Source organism: Silurus aristotelis (genome assembly GCF_946808225.1).
Source record: "Silurus aristotelis genome assembly, chromosome: 6".
Taxonomy (NCBI): Eukaryota; Metazoa; Chordata; class Actinopteri; order Siluriformes; family Siluridae; genus Silurus; species Silurus aristotelis.
In genome coordinates, this window is record NC_139579.1 from 20933945 (window position 1) to 20945721 (window position 11777).

At 37.4% G+C, this 11777-nt stretch overlaps 1 protein-coding gene and 1 long non-coding RNA gene across 2 annotated transcripts; one reads left to right on the forward strand and one right to left on the reverse strand.

Annotated features, from left to right (window-relative positions):
- Nucleotides 1-782: 782 nt before the first annotated feature.
- On the reverse strand, nt 783-10038 carry LOC310727558. Its single transcript, XR_014534042.1, has 2 exons — nt 9892-10038; nt 783-1054 (listed from the first exon to the last, which is right to left on the reverse strand). It is a non-coding gene; the product is annotated as an uncharacterized lncRNA (long non-coding RNA).
- An 88-nt stretch (nt 10039-10126) lies between these two features.
- Nucleotides 10127-11731, forward strand: clec14a (C-type lectin domain containing 14A). The gene is made up of 2 exons (XM_083544132.1): nt 10127-11389; nt 11594-11731. The coding sequence occupies exons 1-2, from the start codon at nt 10223-10225 to the stop codon at nt 11651-11653; spliced, it is 1227 nt and encodes a 408-aa protein (XP_083400258.1). The 5' UTR covers nt 10127-10222; the 3' UTR covers nt 11654-11731.
- The last annotated feature ends 46 nt before the right edge of the window (nt 11732-11777 follow it).

Sequence of the window (11777 nt, forward strand, 5' to 3'; positions counted from 1 at the left end):
TTATTGTAGCATGGAGACTGCGTCATTATGGTTATTTTTAAATTTTTCTCAGGTTCAATGACAAAGCAAAATAAGGAATTAAAAAAAGGTTTACATTTTTATTTAAAATTAATTAAGACACTCAAAAACAGAATACAAATACAGTGTGGTCGGTTCGGACGTAGCACAGTGCTCATTTAGTAAATGCACAGATAAACAATATGCTAATTGTGGCCGTTAATGTTAAATTAACATTATACCAAGTCGTCCCAAATAAAACACTGTATGGGAAACGGCTTTGGCGTGTTAGTGTCAGTGCACTATGCTACAAGCTATTGTAAACAAGCTAACGTTCACTAGATAAGCCATATTTTAATCGCTAATAGAGCAGATTCATGGAAAATTACATCGGTAATCAGCATTTTTGCGGCAACTAATTTATGAATGAGTCTGCATCAACTACATTAAAAAGGAATCGCTTTATTTAAAGTGAATATAATACCCTAGTTAATGGAGTTAAACATTAATTGAGCCGCAGCCACACACCTGACTCGTGTGTGTAGAGTAGGTGAGATGAACAGGGAACGCAAGCAGTGGGTCAAACCACTGTGAGGAAGGGGAGGGGGAACCCAACTGTTTCTAAATCCATTTTTTTCTACTTACACAATTATTTAGGTATACATACATATATTTTTCACAAAAGAGAATGCGATATTTTTTAAATCTTTTTTTTTTTTTTTTGGGGGGGGGGGGGGGGGGGACAACCCTCGGATAGGGGGGGACATCCTCTCCGCCCCCCGGGATTTACGCCCATGCATTCAAGTACACACCTCTAATGTGGTGTAGTGCTGCTTTGGACAGTTGACATACCATCTGACTAGAAGCCTAGTTTATTAAGCTTGTAATAATTTTGAAACAAAAACAAAGAGAGATTTTTTTTGTTTCGCAGTGTACTTCCTTACTCAACCAATTTCTTTTCTTTTGCACTTGGCATGCAGGTCATTTAATTTCTTCTGTGCCATGCTGCCAGCTGTAGGTCCTTTGGTGCATTATCAGCTTCCAGCCATAAATCCTTCTGCAATAAAGAGATACTTTATTAGATTCAACCATCGCCTCCCTAAATGTTTATACACACTGTGTTCATAGGGTTGGTATGGTTTTTGAAATTTTATAAAGAATCCAGCATTGCTATATAAAGTTCACTCATAAACTGTTGGACTGCTTTTTGTTTTTCTCACTATTTTCTGCCACTATTACACCCTACTACTCTGTTGTTTACTGTTGCAACTACTATTGTCTCATTTAAAGATATTTGCTAATAGACCTTTTGAATATGCTGACAACAGATAATGGAGCTCTCCTAGCAGCAGACACTGTATTTTCCCATTTTTGTTGTCCTAGGGGATAAGTGTATCCAGTCTCATCAGGTGATCAGTGGGCTTATATTTATTAAATTGAGTAATAAATTAAATTGGCCCGATTTAAATTGATTGAATAAAATTAAATAAATGATAAATAAAATAATAAATAAAATGGTTTACATTTGTTAAGACCCCATTTGGGTAATAATTTTCCAAAAAGATATTATTTACTTAACTGTTTTACTTATTTTAGCATACTTAAACAAATGTATTTATACCTTCCATTCTTCATTCATTCACTATCTTGATATGTGGAATTGTCAGGATTTTCTCCTTTTATAAAATGCTAAAGAATCCATAGTCCAATTAGTTACTTCCTGGTTAGTGGCTAAAGCTAGCGCTATGGATTATTTTGCATTTCCATGCATTTAAAAAACAAATCTTATTTCTGGTATGAAGTGAGTAGCCACAGGGAAACTATTTTTACTCTAGTTTCTTTTTATGCCCATGGCATTCTTGTGTATGTTTTCATGTTACATAATCGTAATATTTTGTAATCTGTAAAAACTAAACCAGTAGCTTTGGAACTCCAATCTCTGTTTAGAACTATTTACATAGATTTTTATTGTACTGTGGCAATGATTTTTACTTCTTGTTGAATTAGGTGTCATGATGGTGCACCGTGTAGTTGTACGAAGCTTGGGCTATGTTGTTTTTATAAGTACTCTCAGTGTTTATGTGAGTTTTATATAATATTTAAAGCATAATCAGAATTTGTTAATTTTCTCCTACTACTATTAATAGATACTTCTTCTTTTTCTTTCGGCTGCTCCCATTAGGGGTTGCCACAGCGGATCATCCGTCTTCATACCACCCTGTCCTCTACATCTGCCTCTTTCACACCAACTACCTGCATGTCTTCCCTCACCACATCCATGAACCTCCTCCTTAGTCTTCCTCTTTTCCTCCTTCCTGGTGGCTCCATCCTCAGCATTCTCCTACCAATATAACTCATCTCCCTCCTCTGCACATGTCCAAGCCATCTCAATCTTGCCTCCCTCATCTTGTCACCAAAACGTCCAAAATGCGATGTCCCTCTAATAAACTAATTTCTAATCTTGTCCATACTCGTCACTCCCAACAAAAACTTTAACATCTTCAGCTCTGCTACCTCCAGCTTCGCCTCCTGCCTTTTACTCAATGCCACTGTCTCTAATCCATACAGCATCACAGGTTTTACCACAGTCCTATAAACTTTCCCTTTCATTCTTGCAGATACCCTACTATCACAAATCACTCCTGTCACTGTTTTCCACCCACTTCACCCTGACTGCACTCTTTTCTTTACTTCCCTAACACACTCTCCATTACATTGCACTGTTGACCCCAGGTACCTGAACTCCTCCACCTTCTCCACCTTTTCTCCCTGCAACCACACCACTCCACTGCCCTCCCTCTCATTCACACACATGTACTCTGTCTTACTCCTACTGACTTTCATTCCCCTTTTCTCCAGCACGTACCTCCACCTCTCCAGACTCTTCTCAACCTGCTCACTACTCTCACCACAAATCACAATATCATCCGCAAACATCATAGTCCAGGGAGACTCCTGTCTGACCTCGTCCGTCAACCTGTCCATCACCACTGCAAACAGGTAAGGGCTCAGGGCCGATTCTTAAAGCAGTCCAACCTTCACCTTGGACCAGTTTGTCGTTCCTACTGCACACTTTACTGCTGTCACACTGTTCTCCTACATGTCCTGCACCACCCTCACATACTTCTCTGACACACCTGACTTCCTCATACAATACCACAACTCCTCTCTTGGCACCCTGTCGTATGCTTTCTCTAAATCCACAAATACACAATGCAATTCCTTCTGTCCTTCTCTATACTTCTCCATCAACATTCTCAAAGCAAATAAGGCATCTGTGGTGCTCTTCCTTGGCATGAAACCATACTGTTTCTCACAGATGGTCACCTCTTCTCTCAGCCTGGCTTCCACTACTCTTTCCCATAACTTCATGGTGTGACTGATCAACTTAATTCCCCTGTAGTTACTGCAGGTCTGCACATCTCCCTTATGCTTAAAGATCGGTACCAGTACACTCCTTCTCCATTCCTCAGGCATCCTCTCACCTTCCAGAATCTTGTTAAACAATCTGGTTAAAAACTCCACTGCCATCTCTCTTAAACATCTCCATGCTTTTACCGGTATGTCATCTGGTCCAACCGACTTTCCACTCTTCATCCTCTTAATTGCTGCTCTCACTTCCTCTTTACTAATCCTATCCACATCCTGCTTCACTAACGCCACATCATCCAACCTTCTCTCTTTCTCATTTTCCTTGTTCATCAGCTGCTCAAAATACTCCCTCCAACACACTCTCCTCACTAGTCAACACATTTCCATCTTCATCCTTTATTGCTCTTACTTGCAACACATCCTTCCCAGCTCTTTCCTTCTGCCTGGCCAATCGGTACAAATCTTTTTCTCCTTCTCTAGTGTTCAACCTCTCATACAGCTCCTCGTATGCCTTTTCCTTGGCTTTTGCCACATCCCTCTTCACCTGCTGTTGCATCTCCTTGTACACCATCTTATTTTTCTTTCAGTCCTCACTCTTCTCCTCTTCTTCTTCACCTCCAAAACCATTCTACAGACCACCATCCGATGCTGTCTAGCTACACTGTCCCCTGCCAACACCTTATAGTCTCCAATCTCCTTCAGGTTGCATCTCCTACATAGAACATAATCCACCTGTGTGCACCTTCCGCCACTCTTATAGGTCACCCGATGATCCTCCTTCTTCTTCAAATACGTATTCACCACTGCCATTTCCATCCTTTTAGCAAAATCTACCACCATCTGCCCTTCCACATTCCTTTCCTTAAGGCCATACCTACCCATAACCTCCTCATCACCTCTGTTCCCTTCACCTACATGTCCATTAAAGTCTGCCCCAATCATCAATCGTTTATTTGTAGGTACACCATCTATCACATAGGCACTGATGACATTTATCACCCTATCAGAAACTCTCTTCACCTCCACTACTACTCTTACTGTACTCTTCCTTTATAATCACCCCTACACCATTTCTCTTTCCATCCACACCATAATAGAACAGTTTAAACCCACCTCCAATGTTTCTGGCCTTACTCCCTTTCCATTTGTTCTCCTGAACACACAACATATCTATCTTTCTCCTCTCCATCATATCAGCTATCTCTCTCCCTTTACCAGTCATAGTGCCAACATTTAAAATACCAACCCGAACCTCCACTCTCCTACACTTCTCCTTTCCCTGTCACCTCTGTAGACGTCTTCCCCCTCTCCTTCTCCTCCTTTGGTCAACAGTAGCTCAATTTCCACCGGTACCCTGTTGGCTAACGATACCTGTGGCGGTCGTTGGTAACCCGGGCCTCGACCGATCCGGTATGAAATTCTTAATCGTGACCCGCATATTTGATTTGGCACATGTTTTATGCTGGATGCCCATCCTAACGCAACCCTTCCCATTTATCCGGGCTTGGGACCGGCACGAAGAGTGCACTGGCTTGTGCCTCCCTAATGGCTGGGTTGATATACTAATAGATACTAATATTATTAATAAAAGCATAAAGGTTAATGAATCTCCCCCACATTAAAAATGAAAACTAATTCAGAGAGAATTTAATATATTATTAATATACTTGTTTGTGACATTTATTTTGTTTGAGTGGCATATTCAGAAGAAAATAGAAAATATTTTTGCTTCATGGATTGCTTTTTGCTACGATTTTGACAAGGAATATTAATCAATGTAAATATGAAAATTCTTTGTGCTAATAATGGTTTATGGTTCCTACCTTATCGCTTCTCTTAGCCTGCTATTCACAGAGTAAACACTGAGTCAGAGGGAAACAAGGAGGCTCTGAGATGTAATTAAACATTCAGTTCTAATCTTCACAGGATTGATAGGTGCTAAGAATAGCTCATGGTGGAAACTGTGGATCAGTTTTTGCAGTCTTGTTCTCTCCTGATGCTGATGAAAGAATTGTCATGGTGGCATTACCATTACTGCACAACAGTTAAATTATTCAGTTCAGAAATTATATCTTTATTTACACAGAATGCCAGAACCTGACTTCATTGTGACAATGGATTATCTTTTTTCTCACAATTAAATTTTTTTGTGTTTTATATTGTGCTACCTGGGATTAAAATATGCACATACCATATGCAAAAGATTATAAGACAATAAACATGCTCTATCTGTATTAAACTATGGTTTTCAACCATTTCTTTCCACAAACCTGTATAAGGTCCTGTAATTTGCACACTCCACTCAACTGGCTTATGTTTTAAAGGTTTTTGCTTTAGTCAGTTTGTTCCCAACCATAACTGATTGAATAATTGATTAAATATATAATTTGTGCATGTAAGCATAACAAAGTACAACACTATCCATGCTTATTACAAGCGATTTAGTAAAAAAATATTATAGTAATATTGTAATCCCACCTCATACAAAAATATGTAATTAGATAAACTTGCACTTATGTGTCAAGATGAAAAATTTACTTCTAAACAACACAGGTTTATATAGTGTCTATTTTATACTAGGAAAACTATATGTTATTAATTATCCACTGTTACTACTAACATGCAACTGTTCAATAGTGCAAGCCCTTAGACAGACGTTTGGCTACTGTGTAAAAATTGCCTAGTTTTAGAAAACATTTTACAAACCAATGTCCAATGTCAACAAAAAATATGTAAATAAATGAGTTAATTAATACATTTATACCCCATAACATTGTAATGCCACTGTGGTACTAAATGTCCAGCGCACTAGAAAAGGGTACACTGTATTGTACAGAAAACACTGTACAGTTGTTTTCAAGTGGATTGGATGGTAATGAGCATCCTGAAAGAGAATGGCACTTCCATAAGATGGCACACGCATGGTACATAAAATTTATGAGAAAAAAAAATCTAAAATGCCACAGTTTCTCATGCTTTATGAGAAAGTCACTGCCTAAAATTAAAAATGTTTTCATTACATCCTCTTATTACTATAAGCACAGTGTTCAGCTACAGAAATCTACTGGCTAGACAATATTTGCATTTGTCCTTACACCAACTTCTGTTGAATAAAGTACATTTACATTTACAATTATAGCATTTAGCAGATGCCCTTATCCAGAGTGACATACAAAAGTGATTTGAAGTTTCTATCAATGAATAAATCAACATTGGTTTACTAGGTTGCAAACTTAGCATACCATTAGCCTACACTCTGTTGGGAGGAATTATAGCACTTATAGCAAAATTATAGCATACTTTGTCCTTAAAACCCCTTGAAGGTATCCTTGTGTGTGTTCAGTTCATTAAATGTCACCATATTTTATTCATGTGTGGTAGGAATTTGAATTGACACTGTAGTGTGTACTCTAATTAGCTCTGTTACTATTGTAATGAGCTCGGACAGCTCTGGTCTTAGAGACCCTTATCCTTTCAACCACACAGCTGCTGAAGCAAAAAATCATCAAAACATTAATCAGTACCACAGGGAGACAGGCATTAAGGTCTGGTGACTGGTCAGGCAATCAACACATTCAAGCTAGTAGAGAATCATTGATGTCAATTACAGTGTTTGTATTTGTGGGTTTTTTTTTTAACCCAGAAATAATATGTAATAAATATGACTGTACTTAAAATTGACCATGATAGGAACATTCTGATGGTCATATCAAGCAAATATATTAAATCCGGTACTTTACACTGCTGAACACAAGCTCTTCTAAGCATATTACATGCACTGCTGTGTGAAATTGGGATATTCAATTATGGAAAAGTGAATGTAAGAATAAAACATGTTATAAAGTGGAACGCATAAAAAAAAAAGCTAGAAATGTAGATTAGGGCAAAAGGTCTACATGATGTCACACACAGATGCAGAGGATAAACACACACACACACACACACACACACACACACACACACACACACACACACACACACACACACACACACACACACACACATACACACACATGTATAGTGTGGGATAGAGTCAGCCGACTTGTACCTGGTACCAGCTTGGTTTGTTTGCTGTCTTGCTTGACTACTAAACCTACCTCATTTGAATTTAGTCTTTGTAAATCTGGCTGATAAATTTCTTCTGAGTTAAATAAGCACTATTTCTTTAACCTTACATGATGTTGATCTATTTTTATAGTTGAATCTTTTGAGCTAGCATGGGTCAACTAAGGGTATAGTAGAGATTTTACAGTTTTCAAAAAAGACATCTGAAAATGACCACTAATTCAAAACATTTTTACACTGTTTATCGAGGTTGTGTCATTAAAGATAAGAAGGCAGTTACAGTATCTGTCTACTTGCATGCTGCTTTACATGATGTTGCATTAACTCTCTCAACTTGTCGATTTGTTAGTCCATCCTGCTCTCATAATTCATCACCTTCTTTCTCCCTTCCATCACAAGCAAAGTCATTTTCATTTATTTATTGGCAAAATAAACTTGGTTTGCTGTGCAACATGAAAATTTACCAAAGCATCAAATGAACACTGACAAATGTGCTTTACATCATAGATACATTCCAGCAAGCATACATTTTATTGTGCAGCATTATGCACCCATAGCATAAGCAAATATCCTAGAAATGTTTGAACTATATGTTTAATTAAAGCTACAGAAAAGATTGCTAATTAATGTACATATTTTCTCAGATATCATGCTGAGCTGTGAATGTCGACACAGGTTCGGCTTGCACAATCATATAAACCTGGGGAAAAAATATTTTCTATATACAGTATATAGATTATATAAAGATTATATAACAAAAATATAAATACTGAACAATCGTAAATGTATATTATATATAATAAATACATATTTGTTTGTTTATTTTGATTCAATTGTAATAAAACTACTATTACAGTGAAATAGTGTAACAAGAGTTTATGTTCAATACACCCCTCTTAAAACAATACGTTTTAAAAGGCTGAGTATGCGCATGAATGTGTGTATTTAACTTAATTTAACACCTATTTTCCATGAACTTGCATATTCTTTAGTTCAGAGCTTTTAAACAGTTCTGTGGTAATTCAGGTCTATCATTTTACAGTGGCTTTTAGCCTGCAATTTGTACTTCATGTATTTGCATTTAGCAAGGGTAGTTCCAAGTGATGCTTTGTTAATGTCAGATACATTTTCTGCACTGCATTTCATCACAAGTACTGGCTCAGAATGTGACATAGCCTACTATATAAAGCCTAGCATCATGTTTTTTAATATAGGGCATCTTCCAAGCATCTATTATTTGGATGATGAAGCATTTTTATCGAAGTGACACTGACACTTTGTGACATAGCAGTGTGTGATGTGTTGGCACAAGTGTAACAGGTTGTACTAAAAATGTTCTCCCACATGGTCCAGTCATATGCAGCTATATAGATACATTAGAAGGATGCATGAAAACAGCCTATTAGAGTGGTCTCCTTAGATACCTTAGATATAGTCTCCTGTATACACACAGCTCACAACAGACACTCTGTGTCCATGCATGTGCTATGACTAAGCCACCCAGGCATTTCCACCTACACATCTGATCATGCTGACTATACTGACATCATTCATTATACAGTCATGGCAGAATCTCAGCTTCTGTGCACCTTCTGCTCATGAAGTGGAATCAGTTTCTTTACTAAACAGCAACAAGATCACATGGAAAACGGTTTAGAACCTGTAATTACACACTAAACAAGAAACAGAAGTCTATTTAATAATATCTTTAGATACTTGTGGATTTACATTATTTATTGATATGTAGTTATTAAGGCTGTAAAACAAAATAGAATATATACATACACACAGTTATGAAAGAAAATATTTTAGAAGATAATACAAAAAATATTGTATCAGTTAGTGACCAGCTAAGCCTAATTTGATACAACCTATGGCAATCAAACAAGTAACTATTATCCTAAACATTTTGTTATTGTGACTCTTTTTCCTGCCTCTTGTAACTTTATTTCCCTTCAACAATGGTATCCACCTCCTGACACTCCCAAACTAAACATTTCAATAGTGATTTCACTTCCTCCATTTCATGCATGTTTCCTTCAGGAAGCATCTGGCACTGGCTCACAAAGATCATCGATTAGATAGAATAGTACATCTGCAGTAAGATATATAACACTGCATTAAGTCTCAAGAGATGCGTTTTACAAACTTACTGAATTCAATCAACACATATTTGAAACTGTTGATGTTAAGTGTTTGACGTAATCTGGATTTAGTACTACTGTTTACAGAATTCTTTAGGGTAATGAATACTTTGTTTTCCACTCAGCTCATCCTGTTAAAGACATGCTGAAAGAGTTCTGGCTTGCTGGGGGCAAGCTTTTCTAAAGTTATATGCATAATTAGTTATTTAAAATTATTCAATTCTCCTAATCACATCTTTTTAAAATATCAGCTGAAAAAGTCAGGTGTTTTTTAGTTGTTGTGTTTGATTGATGAAATCAAGGCTTATCTGACCTTTGGCAGTGCGCACTTCTTTTTTCTTGCTGCTCTTTCTTTGTTTTGATTCAATCTTTTATCCTGTCTGTGTGTCTATGGGAGCGAGTTATGAAAGATTTGGTTATGCGAGCGGCTAGTTCCTTTTATAGTTGCTATTGTTTTGCTTTAGCACCAACACCACCCAAGAGGAAGTGGAGAGCTGTATCAAGACTAAACACATTTCCTGATCATTTTGTCTTGGAAGGGCCTCATAGGGCGGCTAAGAAAATAGGCGGTGGGTTAATAAGTCAGTAAGAGCTGGCACACTGAGAGAGTCACCACTGATGAACAAAAAGCAGAAGAGAGAAACATGGACTACCAGAGTGGATTATGTTTTGTGAACTTTCTGATTGTTGTCTTTGGCATTTCTGATTCTCAGTACTACTCTGTAGATTTGGATGAGCAGTTGTTTGATACTGCACAGACATTATGTGGGCTTTCTAATGGCTTTCTGGCTAACATACCTGACGATGAAGAAACTTTAAAGAAGATTCTGAAAGTCATTGAGGACAAAGGAGACAGAACATCAACTTCATTCTGGATTGGACTAAAAAAAGAAAAGACAATGTGTGTTCAGGAAAATCTTCCACTTAAAGGTTTCTATTGGACTATAGATAACACCACAAATTTTGCTCTTAATAAATGGAAAACAGAACCAAGCCTTACTTGCACAAATGCATTGTGTGGATTTCTTTCTGTGGAATATAGAGGCTCTACAGTAGCCAGCTGGGGATTAGCTGCAATGCCCTGCCAGAGGAAACTTCCCTTTATTTGCAAAAATGATGGATCAAGTGAAGAAATAGCATGTTCTTCACCGCCAAATATAACAGAAATACATGAAAAAACAGTAAAGAGCAGTGACCCATATACAATTCGGGTCTCTTGCAAAGGCATGGACACTTTTGTGCTGAGCTGTTCAAGGAAAACCGGTAAATGGAAGCTGGTAGGTGGCACAGAGATAGACATACAAGGACTTTGTATTGAATGTAAAACTGGATACAAAAAAAATAAAGATGGAAGTTGCGTGGATGTAGATGAATGTCAGCAGCCCAATATATGTCAGTTAAGTTGCACTAATACAATAGGCTCATATATGTGTGGCTGTACGGATGATGAAGACTCAGAACAATGCAAGGAAGCAAAAAAAAAATCCCTTATCACACCAGCCCCTGATGACTTTAACAATGTAAAGGATACATCAACCTCCACTTCCATGGACAAGAAGCCTACTCCTTCAACTCAACCTGCTGTACGAAGTACTACTAAAAGTGCAGTTCTTACTGAGGAAAGCACTGGGGACCTGTCAAATATTGTCATCCCTCTAATTATAGCTTTGCTGATCTTTGTGGTGCTGGTTGTGATTATTGTGGCCATTGTGAAATACTGCCTCATGAGAAGAGCTAAAAAACGGGCAAAGAAAAGGGCAGCAGACTTGAAAGAATCAGTTGCCCTGAATGGATCGGACTCTATGGAAAAAGTAAATGAATAATCACCTAAGCTAATTTCTTCACCTAAAATACATATTTTAACTTGAGTTTGCTTCCACATGGATTTTCACTGGATTTCTACATTATGAGGAATCATGTGTGTGTGTGTGTGTGTGTGTGTGTGTGTGTGTGTGTGTGTGTGTGTGTGTGTGTGTGTGTGTGTGTGTGTGTGTGTGTGTGCATAATATTCCCAGGATAAGCTTTGGATCTCCCGCCACCATGACCAAGACAAAAAGACTAAAGAAGATAAATGAATGAACAAACATGAAATATTGTGAAAGAGCACATTGTCAATACCTGGTAGATACTGAATATATATATATATATATATATATATATATATATATATATATATATATATATATATATATATATATA